General features: G+C 39.5%; 1 protein-coding gene across 2 annotated transcripts in view; it reads left to right on the top strand.

Annotated features, from left to right (window-relative positions):
- The window catches only part of C2CD3 (C2 domain containing 3 centriole elongation regulator), a 142,991-nt gene that overhangs the window by 52,646 nt on the left and 67,484 nt on the right, over nt 1-22,861 (top strand). For both annotated transcript variants that reach the window (XM_044919337.1, XM_021704643.2), the window contains exons 14-20: nt 1,074-1,565; nt 4,266-4,429; nt 6,225-6,471; nt 9,319-9,499; nt 10,966-11,149; nt 12,207-12,379; nt 13,922-14,045. In XM_044919337.1, the coding sequence (XP_044775272.1) occupies nt 1,074-1,565; nt 4,266-4,429; nt 6,225-6,471; nt 9,319-9,499; nt 10,966-11,149; nt 12,207-12,379; nt 13,922-14,045 (1,565 nt within the window). The remainder of the gene's footprint in view (nt 1-1,073; nt 1,566-4,265; nt 4,430-6,224; nt 6,472-9,318; nt 9,500-10,965; nt 11,150-12,206; nt 12,380-13,921; nt 14,046-22,861) is intronic.

The following is a 22,861-nucleotide window of genomic DNA, read 5'->3' as shown; positions in this document are numbered from 1 at the left end:
CACTGTGGGTTTTAAATTAAAGGGAACAGCAAGTCCCCTTTATCCCTAATGACTTTAAACTTAGAGAAAAATTGCAAAAATAGTACAAAGAACTCACATACCCTTTACCTAGACTCACCAATTACTAACATTTGTCACATTTGCTTTATAATTATCTACCTCCTGTCTCTCCCTTTCTCACTGTCTTTTTTTCTTTGTCTCCCTCTGCATTCTCCCACACACCAACCCACAATTTTTTTCTGAACTATTTGAGAATATGTTATAGACATCATACATCTTCCCTCCTAAATTCTTGTATTTCCCAAGAACAAGGACATGATCATACACAACACTGTACAGTTATAAAAATCAACTTAACCTTGATAATGTCCATAGGCCATATGCAGAGTTCACCAATTGTGCCAATACGTCCGTTTATAGAATTTTTTTTCCAGTCCAGGATTATCTATTACATTTGTCATCTCTCTCTAATCTCCTTTTGTCTGGAACAGTTTTGTAACCCTCCTTTGTCTTTCAGTACTTTGATATTTTTTAAAAATAAGGCCTATTATTTTGTAGAATGTCCTCCATTGGCGTTTACCTGAATCAGTTACCACTATAGTGATTGTAAGATGATGGTTTTCTAACTCCTCCCTTTCTTATGTTTTTACTAATTGCATTCTACTATACAGAAGAGTTATCCTTTTTCCCATATTTATTTACATTGATATAGACTCATGGATTTTTACATTATTCAGTAGGTTATAATCCATTACTATTATTATTCATTTTAATGCTCAGATTGTCCCAGATTTGGCCAATATGAGCTCCTTTGATTGAATTCTGTATCCTCTCTCCTTTCGATATGTCTCCATCCTTTTCTGAGCACTTCCTTATTTTCCGGCAGAAGATGATGTTCCACGTTCATCTTGTATTATTGATAATGTATATACAGTCTATTAGTGTTCTTACTATTATGGTATTTGAGAATGAGTTAATTATTTCCTAACAATCTGATTTGCCTCTAGCTCCAAAATTCTGATTCTGATTTCAAAAGACATACTTGCTAACTCTCTTCCTTTTGTGTTTTATAGGTAACTGTAGAGCTTATTATAGATAACAAGGATTTCACTGGTGTGAATACTAAATTAAGTAGCAGCACCCAACATAGCCCATGTGCTCTTGCAAGTCCAGATAAGACACTATCAGAATCTGGTCAGTATGTTACCTGTACCAAAAATCCAGAGAACCTAAATCAAATTCAAAAAGAAGCTGCAAAGAAAGTGCAAAATTTGGTGCTCCCCAGCCCAAAGTCACCAAGTCCTGTTGCACCAAATCCTTCAACCTTCATGGCTGTGTCAGCCTCTCACGATTTAGCAAATCAGACAAATGGGTCAACAAAAGAGACTGCTTTGCTGTTGCATGTGCTCTTGATGGTGCCAGATGGGAAAGATTTCATTACTGGAGAATCTGACAAACAACCACCGTGCAATATTTATTTAAATTGCAAACTTTTCAGCACAGAGGAAGTCACCAGATCTGTCATCGCATGGGGCACAACACAACCAGTCTTTAACTTTTTTCAGGTAACTGTATATATCTTAACCTTCCATATCCATTAAGGATGTATGAGGGTGGAGACAAGTAGGTTTCCCAAATCATAATTCCATTATAAAAGAAACCTAGAATGTTCAGACTGGGAGAGACCTTTGTAATTATCTGCCATGCAGATCCATTCCCACTGTGGGATTGGAAGAGGAAAAGACATTGTCAACTTTTAAAACTTATGTCTTCATTCCCTTTTGTTCTGTCTCAGTTGAGATGGTTTCCTACTGTTTCTTTTGCCTGAGTTCTGAATTATATTCCTTTCTGCTTCCTCTAGAACTAAACTTTCCCCCTTTCTTTTCTGTATCTCCAAACTCTTCTTTTAACTCTAGTTAACTTTTTTATATATTTTTTTCTCTCCTTTATTCCTCTACTTATTTCAGTACTTATCTTGCTTGATTTCTTTGTAGGATTTGATGCTATTGCTTAAATTGTTTCCTTTCTTGATTTTTGTAACTCTACTCTTATTTTCTTCCTGAATCAACAACTGTTCTTTTTCAGTCTATGGGCCAGTAGGAAAAGAGTAGTGACCCCAGCACTTCTTTCTCCTTTTCTCTTACCTTTAATTATTGGTGCTCCTGTTCATTGCTCCTTGGCTCTCTTCCAAACCAACCCTCTTTTCCCATGGTCACTACTTCTATTCCCATAGCTTCAGCTATTATTTTTATGAAGATAACTTCCAAATCCATATTTCCATGTAGGCCAGGCATTTCTGATCAGGTTTCTGATCTCTCTGTCTAGCTGCTGGTCATCATCCCCAGATGTCTCAAAAGCACTTTACACTTGGCTTAGACCTAATGCACTGCCTGGCATATCGGAGGTATTGAATAAAGATGTCTAAATGAAAAAAGGAATTCAAATGTGTCCAAATCTGAATTTATTATTCCTTCCAAATCTGTTCCACCTCCTCCTTTCTGCCCTAATTCATATTGTAATCTACTCATAAACCCAAGCAGAACCTGAAAGGTATCCTTGACTCTTTATTACATAATTATTCACCAAATCCAATAGATGCTGCTAACTTAATTATCTCCAGAATGAATCTTTCTGTACCTCAACTAAGTTGCCAGTGCTTTCATTCAGGCCCTCTTTCTCATTCCAGATGGTCTTCAGTCTAGTCTGTTTCTGGTCTTTCCCTGTCCATTCCTTTTTGTACCAGTAGGAATGATCTTTCTAAAACATTAACCTGAACATTTTTCTCCCCTGCTTTAAACTTTTCAGTGATTCCCCATAGCCTTCAGAATAGAGTCCAGATGTTTAGTGTGAACTACAAGACCCTTTAAGAACTGACTGTCTTCCCTTTAGAACTCTTCCCTTCACACTAGGTAGTGAAGCTATGTTCAGCTACTGGAGGTTTCGTAAACGTTCTCTTTCCCTTACCGCTGTGTCTTTACATGTACTTCTCCTTCTGCCTTGCAATTCCTTCTCAGCCTTCATGACTCCTATTAGGCAGAGCTTTTTATACTAGTTAACTTTTTTTAAGATTTTATTTATTTGAGAGAGAGCACATGAGAAGGGGGAGGGTCAGAGGGAGAAGCAGACTCCCTGCTGAGCAGGGAGCCCGATGCGGGACTCGATCCCAGGACTCCAGGATCATGACCTGAGCCGAAGGCAGTCGCCCAACCAACTGAGCCACCGAGGCGCCCTATACTAGTTAACTTCTGCTTATCCTTAAGAATTTAGGGTTACTTTCTACCAGCAGCTTTCTCTGAAATCTCCCTATTTGTCAGGTTAGGTCGCTGTGTTTTCACTTATTTTGATTTCACAGAACAGAAATGTGCTCAGGGTACCTTATGTAATTGGAGTTTCTTAGATGGATAGAAAAGTAGGTGAGCTCAGGTTCTCTGCTCTTCTGGTATCTTCCTCTCATCTTGCCGTACATCATTTCTGGTTTCACCCCTTTTCCTTTCATGTTTTCTGTTGGTTTCATCCTGGGGCTTGGGCTTATCTCTCCTGTGCTGATGCAGTTATACTACCCTTCAAATTGGTGGGCCCTTGATTCTGCCTTTAATTTAACTGACTTGCTCTTGGCTGCAAATCTCTGCTTCTCTTTGTGACTTTTCCTTTCTCTTTCAGCTACCGGCTGACTGGCCAGTTCTCGAATAATTTTACATTGAAAATCCAGTTGAACATTTGGCTTGTTATTTACCATGACATTGGGTTGGGCAGAGCTTTTTGCACTAGGCCATACCATCCAACCAGTAGGATTGGCTGCCCTTTGATTAGGTGCTCAACCCTTGTCTAATCAGTAGCCATCTTTCTTTCAAAAACATCTGGGGGTTGGGAGGGGCAGGAAAAAAAGTCTGTCTCACAGAGGGGTTTACAAATGGGTCATTTTGCCTTAGAAAGGCTTGGATGAGGCGATGAGGCGGCAGGCGGTGATTGACATGTCCAGCAACCTTCTCTGTGTCCTCAAAGCCCTGTCTATATGAGCTTTGTCATCAGAGAACTCATACCATTTTGTATTTGGCCTTTATATGTTGGTCACTTACACCAGACTGGCTTCTCTTGAGGATACAGAGTGGGTTTTATTTTAATGTCTTCAGCTTCTAGCACTGTGCAGGGCTTTCAGTTCAAATTGGGCTTTCAGATAGTACTTGTTAAATAAAAGCATAGATTAATCCTTTGTCTCAGGTGTGGGTTTTTATTTTGTTTTGTTTTTTGATTGCTCCTCTCCCCAGGTGATTCCTGTCTCTCTGTCTTCCAAATACCTGGAAAGGCTGAAGGACAATGTGATGGTAATTGAAACATGGAACAAGTTGCGGAGCCCAGGACAGGACAGGTTGCAGGACAAGTTGCTCGGGCTGGTGAAACTCCCCCTCCATCAGTTTTACATGTCATTCAAGTAAATAGGATCTTTTGGAGTATTCTTTACTTTACATCTTTATCTTTGTATAGACTGAAGAGAAATTCTTTTGGTTTGCAAAAATGACTAGCCCAGTAATACCTTGGAGGACTTTTCTCAATTTCACCACAGTCGCTGCACTTTCTCCTCTGTTAAAACAGTTTTACAGATACTGCTTACCCTGTTTCAGGCCCTATGCTAAGAACCTTATATACATCAAGTCATTTAATCCTCACAACAGTTTTCTAAGGCAGGTAATTTTTATTTCCCCTATTTTACAGATGTGTTAACAAAGGCACAGAGGATTTAAATAACTTGTTATATATATTGTAAGTAGTAGAACCAGGGTTAGAACCCAGAGAGTTCTACTGCTTCACCAAGAAGCTCTACTGCCAAAGGTTATCACCTCACAAAACTAATGGTTTAGTTCTCTGTCACAAAAATGTTAGTACTGTTTACTTCAGCTATTTGCAAGATTTCTATACTGAGTGTTGTCTTTTGGACCTTCACATTTGATCACTGTACCTCACTTTTCACTGTGCAACACCCCAATAAGGTATTGATTTATCTGAAGGGTATTTCTGTCCTCACTACAGACTGTTCATTTTTTCTTTTGGTTCAAGGTACTGATTTTTAGTTATTTTAGCACTGACTTCTTTCCTAACAGCCTTCTTATGGTTCTGTGTTTTATATGCTGTTATTTTACATTTTACAGAGAACCCTTTTGTGGGCACAGTTTCACATGAGCCTTTCTATAACCCCAGGAAGTATTATCATTATCCCCTTTTTACAAATGAGGAAACTTATCGTTTGACTTGCAGAAGTCAGCCTCTCTGGCTTTCTTTTCATCATCTGTAAAATGAGGGTGATGCTAGACCCCCTGTCTCCCTTATGGCACAACTGTGACAATCCAGTGAGAAAACAAGTGGGTAAGCCTTCTGTGAACAGTGAAATACTTAGGCTGGTAACACTGGAAAGCATGGTCAGGCTAAGGAGTGCTGCTGGAATCATGCCTCTGTCAGCTATAGGCTTTTTCCCCTTTTTTAGTTGTGATATTAGTGTGGTCTGGTACTTCCCTTCCCTTCTCATTTCATTAGACCCCATTCTTTGCTGAAAGAGCGTAAAACAATAGTAACTACCAGTTAATGAGTACTTTTATGTACTAAGTATTATAGTTGGTCTTTTAGGTTTGTTATCTCAGCTAATCCTAACAACTGCCCTTTGATGGAAGTTTTATTACGTACATTTTACAGAAGAGGAAACAGAAAGGTTAAATTGATTATTAGAGTCATTCAGCAAGTTAGTGTCAGAGCTAAGATTCAGCATGGTATAATGAAGAGCATTTGGACTTTTTCTCATCTATTAATAGTGGATAATATCAACTTTTGCAGTGTTAGAAGGGTTATAGATGGCAGATATTATTGGTAATATTATCCAGATCTTATCTGCCAGACTCCAAAGTCCATTTCAAATTGACCACACTGCCTCCCTGTAAAGTAATGCAATTCAGCAAGCCTATACTGAGATAGCGCTCGATCCCAGATGCTGGGCTTGGGGTCATGATGATAACAGACATAAATCAGACTGCTTTCAAATTGCTACATTTGTAACTTAACTGCCTGGTAATTTTTATTTGATGAGCTATGGTAAAATCATATGTTTTTTTCAAACTAATGTTTTCTAGTTGTAGACCCATTTTTAACAAACTGAGAAAATAAGCCAAGTAGGAAATGCAGCAACTCTGTGACATGACTGATGGTTGTTATTTGCTCATTCGCCATTTCTCTCCCTCTAGAGATCCCAGCATTTCTCGCCTGCTGCTTGATGCTCAGTACCCAGTTGTTGCTGTTGACAGCTACATGCCTGTGATTGATGTGTTCTCAGGCCACCAAAACGGGAGTCTTCGCGTCTTCTTAGCCATGGGTTCTTCAGATCAGATAATGGCACTACAAAGATTAAAGAACGAAGAAGGAACACTTCCTCCCTTCAGCCCTAGGCCAGCCCATTTTCTGGATCAGCCATTTATAGCATCTGTTAATATGGTAATGATTAAACACTTGATAGTTTACAAAAACCATAATCTCATTTTAAGGTGTACAACGATGCTTTAATATATACGTAATATTGTGAAAGGATTACCACAGTGAAGCCATTTAACATATCAGTCACTTCACCTATTTACCTTTTTATGTGTGAAGTGAGAACAGTTAAGTTCTATTAGCAAATTTTAAGTTTCATAATCTCATTTTATCTTGCGTGTTTTAATGAAACCATTGCCCCAAATCCTTATTTCAGTAGTGAAAAGGAACATATTTGCACTCCGATGCATGCTGTAGATCCAAGGAATTATTTGTTTTGTGGTTTAAATATATTCCTGTCCCTCTGAAATTTTTGAATTTATAAAGAAACTCTAATTGGACAACCACATCCTAATCGTCTAATTTACTAACTTAATTAATTGCCTCTTTAAAAATTGGGGTGAACCTAAGACTGCATTTTAAAAGGTCTTAACTAAAAAGGAGATAATCCAGGAGGGAAAAATAGGGGTGGGAGGTTGACAATGATCCCAAATGTAGGCCCGCAAAATCTTATTCTGTTTCTTAACCAAATCCACGTTGGAAAGTTACAGTAAAGTTTCTTGCTCTTCTACAAGTAAATTCTTAAAAGTAATTTGTTTTGTACGGTGTTGAACAATTGAGAAAGCACATTGATATACTTTTTACATGTGTATTTCCCTAGTACTGCATGAGGGGAACCAGTGTCATTCACTTTTCAGGTGGTGAAACAGAGTCAAGAGAAGTTATGTTATTTGTCCAGGGTCATATAGCTAAGAATGGGAAAATCAGAGTTTAGACACAGACCTTTTTTTTTTTTTTAGAGAGAGAGAGAGAGCACGTGCAAGTAGGGGGAAGAGCAGAGGGGGAGAGAGAGAATCTCAAGCAGGCTCCCTGCTGTGGAGCCCTATGCAGGGCTCAGTCTTACAACCCTGAGATCATGACCTGAGCTGAAATCAAAAGTCAGACACTTAACCTACTGAGCCACCAGGCGCCCCCAGACACTGGCCTTTTGACTTAAAAGTCCAATCTTCATTCTATTGTATCATGTCCTAGTGTATTTTACCTTTGGTGTCTTTACCAGTATAGCCAAATCTCAGTCTCCACATGATTTTTAAGTACGTTATGTTTTTAAATCTGAATCTGAATGACAAATGTGATGTCTCTAACAGAGAAAGATTAGGAAAATGTCTATGAGTAGGTTATTGTTTATTTGTATGTTATAAACTCCAAACTTTACTGTTTCTATTAGATACTAGTGTCTATTACTAGATAATAGTAGCTTTTTAAATTTAAATACGACAGAAAAGCACAAAGAAAATTTATCTATAATATCCCCAGTCTATTTAGTGTTATATGGCCCTCACATTGCAGTATAGACTCAGGTTTTGTTAAATTCCATACCAAAAGTTAGAAAATATTACTATGAGCATAAAAGAACTCTTGGAAAGATTAGATATCTGTAAATACAGTTGTTTTTCTTCTTGCACTCATGTCCCTTATCCATTTCAGCATCTGCAGAACTGAATTATTAAATTACTCTAATACTGTATGACCAAATTAAGCAGCTGCTGAGATTATGAGAGGTTTTTTTTTTAACCCATATTTTTCTTCTATGGGGAAACAAACTGAAAGTTCTCTGTTTCCCTAAGGAAGGTTTTGGAGCAGATATTGCTGATAGGTTTTTAGAATACAAAGTAAAGAACTTATGCAATTTCTATTCCGAATTCATGGGATTAGTACTTAGAATGTTAAACACATATAAATCATACAGTTTGACCCCTATCTGAATCCTGAATTCCCTCTTTGAATAGTCCCAATTATCAGTTGTCTCATGTCTGTTGAAGCTGTATAGAGTAGAGGTAAAGAGCTTGGCTGTAGAGTCAGACTACCTGAATTCAAACCCTGGTTCCGCTGTTGTTAGCTATGCATGTTAAATTAGCTACTACAAGTGAAGGGCTTATTATAGTGCCTGGCTATAGTAAATAATAAAAACCTTAAATTGTTATTAGTATAGGTTACCTTCAGTAATGGTATGTTCGCAACCTCCCCTACTAGTCCTTACCATTAATGAATAGTCTCAGCGTTATTCCCAACTTTATTAAAAATAGTGTGTAAATTGGGGCATCTGTCTAGCTCAGTCAGTAGAGTGTGCGACTCTTGATCTCAGGGTCGTGAGTTCAAGCCCTACATTGGGCATGGAGCCTACTTAAAAAAAATTAGTATATTAATACCTGTTTGCTTCATGTGTATATTTTTATCCTATTAAGATCTTCTTAATGTATTCTATTCTTAGTGTACCAAGAATCAGAAGCCAGTGTTGAATTTTATTAAATACCTTTTTAGCATTTATTGAGATAGTCATGTTTTTAATGCAGTGTATTACATTTATGGATTTTCTTTTTTTTTTTTTTTTTTTTTAAAGATTTTATTTATTTGAGAGCGAGAGAGAGAGAGAATGAGAACACAAGAGGGGGTAAGGTCAGAGGGAGAAGCAGACTCCCTGCTGAGCAGGGAGCCCGATGTGGGACTCGATCCCGGGACTCCAGGATCATGACCTGAGCCGAAGGCAGTCGCTTAACCAACTGAGCCACCCAGGCACCCCATTTATGGATTTTCTAATATTGACCAAGTCTCACAGTCTAGAGTAAATCCACCTTCATCTGATTACAGTGAGCAGTTGTGAGATGTATACACAATGAAAATTAAGAATCTGTTTTAGTATCAGCTAATTACACCTATTTCTTCATGTAGACTCAGATTTCATAGAGAAACAGGAATATTCTAAGAAACTTTTTCTTTAAAGCTCACCAGTATCTCTATTTCATTTAATAGGCGGAGGACCAAAGAAATGGATTGATGGAGCATCACTTTGAGCTCCATGTAGAGAAAGTTAAAGGGCTAGCCCCTCTTCAGGCAACAGTCTGGGGAGAAGCAGATTGTTATGTCCAATACTACTTTCCAGTTCAAGACTCCCAATCCAGTGTGCTAAAAGGACCTGAGTTCCCTGAAAATGGTAGGTTTGGGAGGTTAGAGTTTCTCATTCTTGTATGGTTCTTTCATTGGCTATACTTAGAATTTTGTTTTTTCCTGAGTGAATTTTGTGTTCCTAAATGTTCCTAGTCTTAACCTGGATAGTACAGGAGATGGGCTAAGTTTTTATTTTTCTTTTCTTATGTTATTTCTTGTAATTTTTTATTTTGATCTGATTTCAAAGTTACAGAAAATTTAACAAAAATGGTACAAAGAACTTAACATATTATCTTACTACTTACTACTTTACCTAGATCCACAAGTTATTTATATTTTGCCCCATCTTATATCATTTACATGCCTACTCACTCTTATCTATACACATACAGTTAATTCTCATTACTCATGGTAGTTATATTCTACATAACATAGCAATGTCAGGGACACTGAATTAGAGAATACTGAACCATTGCTTTTAGGGGAAATATGTACATATATATATCTCACATAGATCGTAATTGTAAATCCTAAAACAACTTATTCGAGTAGATTTTACTTTATTTTACAAAAGAGAGAACAAGGTTCAGAAATGTTAAGTGACTGAAGCTGCCCCAGTGACAATAACAAGGTGCACATTCAGACCCCATCCAACTGGCCCCAGAGCCAGATACTCTTGCACTACACCACACTAGCCTCTCCCATCTCCATCATCTGATCATCTCTGAGAGCTAAAACAAGAAAGCAGAGTGTCACTTTGTCCAGGCTCAGCTGGGAATGATCAAGTCAGGTGACTCAAATGTTTTGCCATTCTCAGCATGTCCACAAATAACTGCAAAAGAGCTGCCAGTATTGATTTTTGGGTTTCAAATAAGGGACTTGTATCCAGAAGATATAAAAAAAAAAAAGTCTTACAAATAATAATAAAAAACAATCTAATTAAAAAATATTCAGAAGATCTAAATAGACATTTTTCCTAAGATATACAAAGGCCAGTAAGCACATGAAAAGATAACTCAGCATCATTAGTCATTTGGGAATGAAAACCAAAAGCACCAAAAGATACCACTTCTTTTCACCAAGATGGCAATAATTAAAAAGCCAAAAAACAAAAACAAAGAATAGACTAACAGGTGTTGACAAGGATGTGGAGAAATTGCAACCCTTAGATATTGTCCAGCAATAAAGGGATCTCTTTATTCTGTATTATCATGGAACCTTTGGGGACCATAGCTACTAGGGAAATGGGCCTTGGTAGAAGTAAGACAGAAGATAAAAGTTCTGGTTCCAGGTCCATGACCTACTACCTCTAAGACCTTTGGGTTCACTATGTAACCTCAATATGTCTGTATTCTGTCTGTTAAGTAGGAGTAATAATAGTTGCTTTGTTTTCCTCACAGGAGTATTGTGAGGATGAAATTGAATAATACTGGATATTAACATACTATCTGACTACATAGAAAACCCTAAATGTTGTGTTTGATTATTCTGAATTGCTTTTCTTTTCCAAAGGAATCTCTTTGAAGCCTTTCAGATCTGCAACCACACTCTGTGTTCCAGATCCCATCTTTAATAGTGAACACCATCACTCTCTCCTGTTGCCAGCTGAAGTTCCAGTGCAAAGGCTTCTACTGAGTGCCTTTTCTGCACAAGGGCTTGTGCCTGGAGGTGGAGTCCAGTTTGAAGTCTGGTGCAGGTATAATGTGAAACCAATTTTGTGCCTAGAAAGGAAGTACACAATCATAGAGCATGCTTCCCTTGACAGCTTAGGTTGAATTGTAAGGAAGCTAAGCAATCCCTTCTACCCTATTTTATATGATCTGGCTTGTTAGTGACTCTTCTCCAGATTTTGCTGAAATCTGAATTATTAGGCTCTTGGGAGCAGATGTATCTCATGCTTTTAAGTGCTTGTAACATTTGGAAGTGAAGTTCTATCAGTTTTACCTCCTACTGTTCTTAAATATTCAGTCACCTGTTTTCTCCTATTTACTGCCTTATTTGGTTCAGTCCCTCATCATATCATGCCTAAATTACTGATAGCCTCCTGACTGGTCTTCCCACTTCTAAACTTATTTCTTATAATCCTTTCTTCCCACCACCAGAAGAGTAGCCTTCATAAAATATAAATCCACTCATGTCACAGACTTGACATGAATACAGATGCTGCTTTGCATCCCTACTCCCAAGAAACCAACAAAAATGACAAAGAGCATATAGATATAAAAGACAGAGCATCCAGAACAGAACGAGGGAAGAGTACCATTCACTTGCCAGCAACTTTTCCTAAAAACAGTCAGGTGAATTTAGGTTTGATTTACAACTGATATAAGAATGGAATATTTGACAAGAGAAGGAGGTAGAGTAGGTACTAACAGATCCTTTAAATTTGAGGGACTTAAGCCTCAAGCCATAGAAGAGATTGGGACTGCTCCACTTAGAACCACTTTTGCTGCTATAGGATGAATGCTCTCAAAAGTGTCTACTCCCAGAAGTCCAAGTCAGATGCAGATAACTAAACAGAAAGCTTGTAGGAAGCTGGGGTTTGTTCTGAACACAGAGTATAATTTATGGAGTTCCTCCTCCACAGGATGGGCAATAAATCCAGCCAGACACAACCACAACTGTATGCCACAAATACAGAACAACCAGGCTCCAAAGATAGCTTGATACCAAAAGCTGATCCCTCGGGCAAATTGAATCATTCATCCACCTAATTCTTCCAACTGACAGCTTGTGCTTTTTGTGGCTTACAGATACTATTATCCTGACGTGAGAGATCAGGTGGTTGCCAAAGGAACCTTGCCATTATCAAGGATCTGTGCCATGGTAACCATGCAGCACCGTGAGGATGTGGGAATACAGACCTTTAATCTCCCTTTAACCCCCAGGCTTGAGAACAGGAAAGAACTGAGGAGCCAGTCATCAGGTAATTGAAGACTGCTTTGTCTCTCCCTTTCGAAATCAGTATACATAAATATCCCTTTTCTCTGTAAATAGCGACTCTTCATATTTTGAGAGACTTACCCTTTTAAGAATCTGATGAAAACTATGATCTACCTTCTCTTACAAAAATGAACGTATTGGTGGCGCCTGGGTGGCTCAGTCGTTAAGCGTCTGCCTTCGGCTCAGGTCATGATCCCAGGGTCCTGGGATCGAGCCCCGCATCGGACTCCCTGCTCGGCAGGAAGCCTGCTTCTCCCTCTCCCACTCCCCCTGCTTGTGTTCCCTCTCTCGCTGTGTCTCTGTCAAATAAATAAACAAAATCTTTAAAAAAAAAAAAATGAACATATTAGTTTACTCTATGAAAATTTTAGAAAATATTTCCATGGACTGTCTGCATAAATGTTGTTTGTCTCATTTCACCTTTAGCTTCAGCAAGCATTTAAGAAGCCTCACAGCAAAAGTCCCAAGTGTTATGTAGGTGTACTCAGAGAATTATTACTCCAGGGCAACATGAGCAGATGTGGGATTGGTGGAATACAGTTAGCATGACAGGGAATTCACTGTAAGGGAGGAAGAGGTTAGGATTTAAAGTTGAAAGGGATTCATTAAAATTTGGAGTTTTGAATTACATCCTAATTGTTTCAGTAGGATTGACCCACCCTCCAGGTATGTCATCAGATAACTAGAATTGGCCTCCTAAATGAAGTTACTGTGCTTGCTTGCTGGAGGGCTTGCTTGCTGGAGGGTATCTGCCAAAGCAAAAGGTTTTATTTTGCCATGATTAAGATTGAGTTGTTCCTCCTGACTGTCACTGATCAGCTTGTTCTGTTATTTCTTAAAGCTTTCTCTGAAATGTGATAATAGGAAGGTAGAATTTTTATAAAAGGATGGCATATAAAGGGTGTTTCAGGTGGTGGTGGTAGAAGGGTGATAGAAATATAGGTGTGAAAACCTTTTAAAAGTTTAAAAAAGAAGAAAGGCTGGAGTCCATCTCAATTCTATAAAAATAACTGGGAGTTTAGGGGCTCCTAGGTGACTCAGTCAGTTAAGCGTCTGTCTTCAGCTCAGGTCATGATCTTTGGGTCCTGGGATTGAGCCGGGCGGCGGGCTCCCCGCTCAGCAGGAGTCTGCTTTTCCCTCTCCTTCTGCCACTCCCCCCACCCCACTCACTCTCTTTTTCTCTCAAATGAATAAATAAAAAATCTTAAAAAAAAAATAAGTGGGAGTTTAAAAAGTCTGAAATTAAGTTCTGCCTCTGATAGTTGTGCGATCTTGGCAAGCAGTTCAGTCTCTGACATAGTTTCTTGGATGTAAAGTGAAAATAGTAACTTTTGTTCTGCCTTTATTAATCCTAAAGTACAATAATATGAAGTGATTCTGGCCATGGACATTTTGTCTCACTGCTAATGCCCCTTATTATTCATTAGGGTGTTTATCCTCTTCCTCTGACCAGGACTTGGGGTTTGGTAGAACAGAGACTCTTCCAGCTAACCTTTTTACCTTTTTTTCCTTTTGTCCTCATTAGGTTTACTGGATGTGGGCCTAAGGTACAGGCGTACTCCCAGGACAGCAGAGGGAGTTCTTGCTGCCCGAGCTGTCTCTATCTCAGTCCAGATTATCAGAGCCTGTGGTCTGCAAGCGGCAGCCAAGTAAGTCTACCTTAGAAAAGCAGTCCTCATCTTTTTCCACTGCAGTCCATACAGCATATGAGGCTCAGATATGCAAAACTTCCTTGTGTACAATTTCCAGTTTATTAAGCACAGCTTTATTTTTTTCTTTTTCTCTTAAGAAAGCATGCAAGGGCGCCTGGGTGGCTCAGTCGTTAGGCGTCTGCCTTTGGCTCGGGTGGTGATCCCAGGGTCCTGGGATCCAGCCCTGCATCAGGCTCCCTGCTCAGCGGGAGGCCTGCTTCTCCCTTTCCCGCTCCCCTTGCTGTGTTCCTTCTCTCGCTTTGTCTCTCCCTGTCAAATAAATAAATAAAATCTTTAAAAAAAAAAAAGAAAGCATGTAAGACTATACATGAGTAAATCACTTGCAAACTTTACTACTTCAACTGTTATTAGCAACTTTGCTCCTTGATCTTATCCTCTATTCTACTTAACCATTCATTTACACAGGCAGACCCTATACCTCAAACTAAGCCAGGACCAATCACTACAACTCCTCTGTAATCCCATATTCAGTCTATGAATACCACCTCCCATTTTTCTAGCTTGTTCCCCTTCGGTCTGTTCTCAACATGGAAACCAGTGATCCTATGAAAACTTAAGTCAGACCTTGACACACCTCTACTTAAAACCCATCAGTGACTTTTCATCTCATTCAAAGGAAAAGTCAAACTACTAAAAATGGCTATGAGACCCCACATGATCTGGCTCATTATTATCTTTATGACTTATCTTCTGCTCGTCTCCCCTCTGCTTACTCTACTCCAGCCACTGGCCTTATTGCTTCTGAACACACCAAGCTCATTCCCCTCAGGGAATTTGTCTTGCTGTTTTTTCTGCCTGGAACACTGTTGTTATATATGAACAGCATGGCCCTCTTTTTTTTTTTTATTTTTAAGATTTTTATTTATTTATTTATTTGTCAGAGAGAGAGAGAGAGAGTGCAAGCAGGGGGAGCGGCAGGCAGGGGCAGAGGGAGAAGCAGGCTCCCCGCTGAGCAAGAAGCCCAATGCGGGACTTGATCCCAGTACCCAGGGATCATGACCTGAGCCAAAGGCAGATGCTTAGCCGAATGAGCCACCTAGGCATCCCAGCATGGCCCTCTCTTAATCTATTCCTTTAGGCTTTTGTTCATACTTCTCTCTACCTTGAATGTTCGTCCTTTTGTCCACTAAACAAACTCCTATTTTCTTTTGACTTGGCAGCTTCTTTGCAGCCTTCCTTTATTTCTTCCTACATGTGGACACAAGTGGCGCTTTGTCCTTTGTCTTCTATTTATTTCTTTTTGAGGATTTTATTTATTTATTCATTCATTTATTTATTTGAGAGACCGCACAAGCAAGGGGAGCAGCAGAGGGAAAGAGAGAAGTAGGCTCCTTTCTGAGCAAGGAGTCCAATGTGGGGCTCAGTTCCAGGGCCCTGGGATCATGACCTGGGCCAAAGGCAGACAACCAACCAATTGAGCCACCCAGGTGCCCCTCTCCTTTGTCATTTAGCACCTTGGTTGTAGCCCGTATTACTCAGTTTCAGTGATTTGTATACATGAGTTTCCCCCGCTTTGCTGTGAGTTCCTCTAGGCACTGTCTGAACTCCTCTCTGCCCCCTGCTACCACATAGCTTAATTCTAGCACATAACAGGTGCCCAGCAAGAAAGAGAACTAAGTCATGCTTCTACTATAGACTAGTTCACTTTGGACACAAGTTCAAGAAAGAAGCAGGTAAGTGTTCCATAACTTTTTCCCTTATTGTAAGGGAATCAGTCAGATCATTTGCCTTTAACTTCACAGTCTGTAAATAACTAACTGAATTACTGTCATGTGAGATCTGACACTAAAGCAGTTGGTAAAAATGTTCAGCCTGGTTAATATTTTTCGTCACTAAATTCTCCAAATGTACTTCTAGTGATTGCTGGAATCACTGTTAAGCAATCACTCCAGTGATTGCTGGAATGTTCATTTTGGTGTAAGTTTTACCAGGGCAGTTTTTTAATCATGTCATTCCCTCACATTAAAACTTTTGATGGTTTCCCATTGTCAGTAGCAGTGGTCTAATTTTCATCGTGCATTCCTATTAACAAAAAATAAAAGTTTAGGGGCACCTGGGGGGCTCAGTCACTAAGCGTCTGCCTTCGGCTCAGGTCATGATCCCAGTGTCCTAGGATTGAGCCCCACATTGGGCTCCCTGCTCGGTGGGAGGCCTGCTTCTCCCTCTCCCACTCCCCCTGCTTGTGTTCCCTCTCTCGCTGTCTCTCGCTGTCAAATAAATAAATAAAATCTTTTAAAAAAGAAAAAACAGAAAAAGAAAAGTTTACCATACCCTCCGAATAGCTATATACTTTTCGTGTGTAAATCATCTTCATATACTACTATTTATTAAATACATTATAAAATGTACAATGGCATATACAAAACTTTAACATATGAGATAACAAATATAGAAATTTTAATGTTTTCTTCCTATGCCCAAGTAGTTTCTCCTAAATATAAACCCCGTAGATTGTACACACTCTACTTTAGGGACTACTGGTTCACAGGATAAGCTCTAATCTGCTCAACTTGGCATTCAGAGCCCTTCTTAATCTCAGTCTTGAAAGAAGAGCAGGAATGCCCAGGAGAGCTGAAAACTATTCTGTTCACAGGGACGAACACATGCAAAGGCACAGAGGCGTGAAACTTGTGTCTGTGGAGTACTTGTTCTATGTAAGACCTAGCCAGGGTCAGAATCTGCAAATTAACCACGATTTAATTGGCAGAGAAGGACTTGGAGTTCAGATACTCAGTAGCTCTCTCATAGATAAGAAGCTCAGTAGTCCCTCTCTCCAGATCATAAAAAAAAGTCAGGTCAGGTGGCAGGCAGTTTGTTGTTAACCTGCATTTGGTCTGCGTTACTGTTTCAAGAAGAAAGGGTAAGAAGCCAGGCCAGTTCTAACACTACATTCTTCTGGGGCAGTACTACAGAATATGAGACAGACAAGGTATAATGGAAACAGATTGCACTAGAAATTGGACCCCTTGGCTTCTAGTCCCATCTCCCACTAGCTGTGTGTGATCTTGGGCTAGTTTCTTTACTTCTCTGGGTCTAAGTTTCTTCATCTGAAAAATGAAAATTATGAACACCTCTCCTGATTTTATAAGGATCAGTGTAAGAACTAACAAATATGAAGTGACTTTATAAATTACTAACTACTATACAAATGATTAGTTCCATTTGTATAGATAATTAACATTACCCTTATTATTAGCCAGCAAAATATGATAAAATCAGAAATAATAATACAACAAATTTGTTGTAGACAAATTGTGTAGACATATACCAGTCTACTATTAGTGATCATTTTAGGTTAATTTCGTTAGAATGAAAATGCAATAAGCATATAACTATGCATACATCTTTAGTATTTGTTGTATCCTCATGCTGTCCTCATTTTAGCAAAGAGGACAATGAAACTTGGAAGAGTTTGAATAACTTGTCCAAGGTCACGCGTTTAATTGAATGATAGAGCCAAGATTAAAACCCAGATCTGTATAACTCCCATTACTACCCTCTACTAATGTATTCCAAGTACAATAAAGAAGAAACCCCTCTAAATGCTTTGTGGCTATCAGGAAGTGCTTCAAAAACCAGTGACCTCTCTGGGGTGCCTAAGTTGGTAGAGCATGCAACTCTTGATCACAGGGTCATGAGTTCAAGCCCTACGTTGGGTGTAGACCTTACTTTATTTTTATTTATTTTTTAATTTTATTATGTTATGTTAGTCACCATACAATACATCATTGGTTTTTGATGTGGTGATCCACGATCCATTGTTTTCGTATAACACCCAGTGCTCCATGCAGTGCATGCCCTCCTTAATACCCATCACCGGGCTAACCAATCCCCCCTCCCCCCTCCCTCTAAAACCCTGTTTGTTTCTCAGTTCATAGTCTCTCATGGTTCATCTCTCCCTCCAATCCCCCCCCATTTTTCCCTTCCTTCTCCCAATGTCCTCCATGCTATTCCTTACGTTCCACAAATAAGTGAAACCATATAATTGACTTTCTCTGCTTGACTTATTTCACTTAGCATAATCTCCTCCAGTCCCATCCATGTTGATGTAAAAGTTGGGTATTCATCCTTTCTGATGGCTGAGTAATATTCCATTGTATATGTGGACCACATCTTCTTTATCCATTCATCTGTTGAAGGGCATCTCAGCTCTTTCCACAGGTTGGCTGTTGCGGACATTGCTGCTATGAACATTGGGGTGCATATGGCCCTTCTTTTCACTACATCTGTGTCTTTGGGGTAAATACCCAGTAGTGCAATTGCTGGGTCATAGGGTAGCTCTATTTTTTTTTAAAAGATTTTATTTATTTATTTGAGAGAGAGAATGAGATAGAGAGCATGAGAGGGGGGAGGGTCAGAGAGAGGCAGACTCCCTGCTGAGCAGGGAGCCCGACGTGGGACTCGATCCCGGGACTCCAGGATCATGACCTGAGCCGAAGGCAGTCGCTTAACCAACTGAGCCACCCAGGCGCCCCAGGGTAGCTCTATTTTTAAATTTTTGAGGAACCTCCACACCGTTTTCCAAAGTGGCTGTACCAACTTGCATTCCCAACAACAGTGTAAGAGGGTTCCCCTTTCTCCACAACCTCTCCAACATTTGTTGTTCTTTCCCTGTCCATTTTTGCCATTCTAACTGGTGTAAGGTGGTATCTCAATGTGGTTTTGATTTGGATTTCCCTGATGGCTAATGATGATGAACATTTTTTCATGTGTCTATTAGCCATTTGTATGTCTTCTTCAGAGAAGTATCTTTTCATATCTTCTGCCCACTTTTTGACTTGATTATTTGTTTTTTGGGTGTTGAGTTTGAGAAGTTCTTTATAGATCTTGGATACCAACCCTTTATCTATAGTGTCATTTGCAAATATCTTCTCCCATTCTGTGGGTTGCCTCTTTGTTTTGTTGACTGTTTCCTTTGCTGTGCAGAAGCTTTTTATCTTGATGAAGTCCCAAAAGTTCATTTTTGCTTTTGTTTCACTAGCTTTCGGAGATGTATCTTGAAAGAAGTTGCTGTGGGCGATGTCAAAGAGGTTACTGCCTATGTTCTCCTCTAGGATTTTGATGGATTCGTGTCTCACATTGAGGTCTTTCATCCACTTTGAGTTTATCTTTGTGAATGGTGTTAGAGAATGGTCAAGTTTCATTCCCCTGCATGTGGCTGTCCAGTTTTCCCAGCACCATTTATTGAAGAGACTGTCTTTTTTCCATTGCATGTTTTTTCCTGCTTTGTCAAAGATTATTTGACCATAGAGTTGAGGGTCCATATCTGGGTTCTCTATTCTGTCCCATTGGTCTATATGTCTGTTTTTGTGCCAGTACCATGCTGTCTTGGTGATCACTGCTTTGTAATATAGCTTGAAATTGGGCAACGTGATGCCCCCAGCTTTGTTTTTCTATTTCAACATTTCCTTGGCGATTCGGGGTCTTTTCTGATTCCATCAAAATTTTAGTATCATGTCATCTGCGAAAAGAGAAAGTTTGACTTCTTCTTTGCCAATTTGAATACCTTTTATTTCTTTTTGTTGTCTGATTGCTGTTGCTAGGACTTCTAGTACTATGTTGAACAATAGTGGCGAGAGTGGGCATCCTTGACGTGTTCCTGATCTTAAGGGAAAGGCTCTCAGCTTTTCCCCATTGAGGGTGATACTCGCTGTGGATTTTTCATAGATGGATTTTATGAACTTGAGGAATGTTCCCTCTATCCCTATATTCTGAAGAGTTTTAATCAGGAAAGGATGTTGTATTTTGTCAAGTGCTTTTTCTGCATCAATTGAGAGGACCATATGGTTCTTCTCCCTCCTCTTATTAATGTGTTCTATCACATTGATTGATTTGCAAATGTTGAACCACCCTTGCATCCCGGGGATAAATCCCACTGGGTCGTGATGGATGATCCTTTTAATGTATTGTCGGATCCTGTTAGCTAGGATTTTGTTGAGGATTTTGGAATCCATACTCATCAGGGATATCGGTCTGAAATTCTCCTTTTTGATGGGGTCTTCGCCTGGTTTGGGGATTAAGGTCATGCTGGCCTCATAGAATGAGTTTGGAAGTTTTCCTTCTGTTTCTATTTTTTGAAACAGCTTCAGTAGAATAGGTATTATTTCTTCTTTGAATGTTTGGTAGAATTCCCCAGGGAATCCATCAGGCCCTGGACTCTTGTTTTTTGGGAGGTTTTTGCTCACTGCTTCAATCTCGTTACTGGTTATTGGCCTATTCAGGTTGTCAATTTCTTCCTGTTTCAGTCTTGGCAGCTTATAGGTTTGCAGGAGGGCCTCCATTTCATCCAGATTGCTCAGTTTATTGGCATATAGTTGTTGATAATAATTTCTAATAATTGTTTCTATTTCCTTGGTGTTAGTCGTGATCTCTCCCCTTTCATTCATAATTTTATTAATTTGGGTCCTTTCTCTTCTTTTGGTAAGTCTGGCCAGTGGTTTATCGATCTTATTAATTCTTTCAAAGAACCAACTTCTAGTTTCATTGGTCTGATCTACTGTGTTTCGGGTTTCTAATTCATTGATCTCTGCTCTAATTTTAATTATTTCTCTTCTAATGCGTGGCTTAGGCATCGTTTGTTGCTTTTTCTCTAGTTCTTTAAGGTGTAGAGTTAGTTGGTGAATTCAAGATTTTTCTGTTTTTTTGAGTGAGGCTTGGATGGCTACGTATTTCCCCCTTAGGACCGCCTTTGCAGTATCCCATAGGTTTTGGACCGATGTGTTTTCGTTCTCATTGATTTCCATGAATTGTTTAAGTTCTTCTTTGATTTCCTGGTTGACCCAAACATTCTTGAGCAGAGTGGTCTTTAGCTTCCAAGTGTTTGAATTTCTGCCAAATTTTTTCTTGTGATTGAGTTCCAGTTTTAGAGCATTGTGGTCTGAGAATATGCAGGGAATAATCTCAATCTTTTGGTATCGGTTGAGACCTGATTTGTGACCCAGTATATAGTCTATTCTGGAGAAAGTTCCATGTGCGCTCGAGAAGAAGGAGTATTCTGTGTTTTAGGGTGGAATGTTCTGTAAATATCTATGAGGTCCATCTGGTCCAATGTATCATTCAAAGCTCTTGTTTCCTTGTTGATTTTCTGCTTAGATGATCTGTCCATTGCTGCGAGTGGAGTATTGAGGTCTCCTACAATTAACATATTGTTATCAATATGACTCTTTATTTTGGTTAACAGTTGGCTTATGTAGATGGCTGCTCCCATGTTGGGGGCATAGATATTTACAATTGTTAGATCTTCTTGTTGGATAGACCCTTTAAGAATGATACAGTGTCCTTCTGTGTCTCTTATTACAGACTTTAGTTTAAAATCTAATTTGTCTGATATAAGAATTGCTACCCCAGCTTTCTTTTGAGGTCCGCTGGCATGGAAGATGGATCTCCATCCTTTCACTTTCAGTCTGGATGTATCTTTAGGTTCAAAATGAGTCTCTTGTAGACAGCATATGGATGGGTCCTGTGTTTTTATCCAATCTGCAATGCTGTGCCGTTTTATGGGAGCGTTTAGGCCATTCACGTTGAGAGTGATTATTGAAAGATATGAATTAGGGCACCTGGGTGGCTCAGTTGGTTAAGCAACTGCCTTCGGCTCAGGTCATGATCCTGGAGTCCCGGGATCGAGTCCCGCATCGGGCTACCTGCTCAGCAGGGAGTCTGCTTCTCCCTCTCCCGCTACCCCTCTTGTGCTCTTTCTCTCTCTCACTCAAATAAATAAATAAAATCTTTGAAAAAAAAAAAAGAAAGATATGAATTAATTGTCATCATGTTGCCTGTGAAGACGTTGTTTTTATAGATTGTCCCTGTAAATTTCTGTTGTATATCACTCTTGGGGTCTTTCTCCTTTTATAGAACCCCCCTTAATATTTCTTGCAGGGCCGGCTTAGTGGTCACATATTCTTTCAGTTTCTGCCGGTCGTGGAAGCTCTGCATCTCTCCATCCATTCTAAATGAAAGCCTTGCCAGATAAAGTATTCTTGGCTGCATGTTCTTCTCATTTAGTACCCTGAATATGTCTTGGCAGGCCTTTCTGGCTTGCCAGGTCCCTGTGGATAGGTCTTATGTTATTCTGATGTTCCTCCCTCTGTACATAAGGAATCTCTTCCCCCTAACTGCCCTTAGGATGGTTTCCTTGGTTCTAAGATTTGCAAGTTTTACTATTACATGCCGGGGTGTTAGCCTGTTTTCCTTCATCTTAGGAGGGGTCCTCTCTGCCTCTAGGACTCGAATGTTTGTTTCATTCCCCAGATTAGGGAAGTTCTCAGCTACGATTTGCTCAAATACATCTTCTAGTCCTCTCTCTCTCTCCACTCCCTCCGGGATTCCAATTATTCTGACATTGGAACGCTTCATGGTGTCACTTATTTCTCTGATTCTATTTTCATGGATTCTGAGTTGTTTTTCCCTGGCCTCCTCTTTTCCCTTTTTATCTATTATATTGTCGTCCAGGTCGCTTATTCGCTCTTCTGCCTCAGTTACCCTAGCTGTTAGATTATCTAGATTGGATTGGATCTCATTGATAGCATTTTTAAGTTCTGCCAATTCACCTTTTATTTCTGCCCTTCTATGTTGCCATTAATTGATTTCTCCATTCTAGCCATTGTCTTCACAGTTGCTAGCCTGAATTCCATCTCCGACATTTTGGTTATAACTGCAGCCATTTGTAAATCTGCAGCATAAGTCATAATCTGAGTATTTTCTATTTTGGGGGTTCCTCCTCCTAGTCATTCTGTTGATGGGTGTTTGAGGGAATG

This window comes from Neomonachus schauinslandi, chromosome 11 (assembly GCF_002201575.2).
Source record: "Neomonachus schauinslandi chromosome 11, ASM220157v2, whole genome shotgun sequence".
Lineage (NCBI taxonomy): Eukaryota > Metazoa > Chordata > Mammalia > Carnivora > Phocidae > Neomonachus > Neomonachus schauinslandi.
Note: the sequence above shows the minus strand (reverse complement) of the source record. Positions and strands in the feature narration are given on the sequence as shown.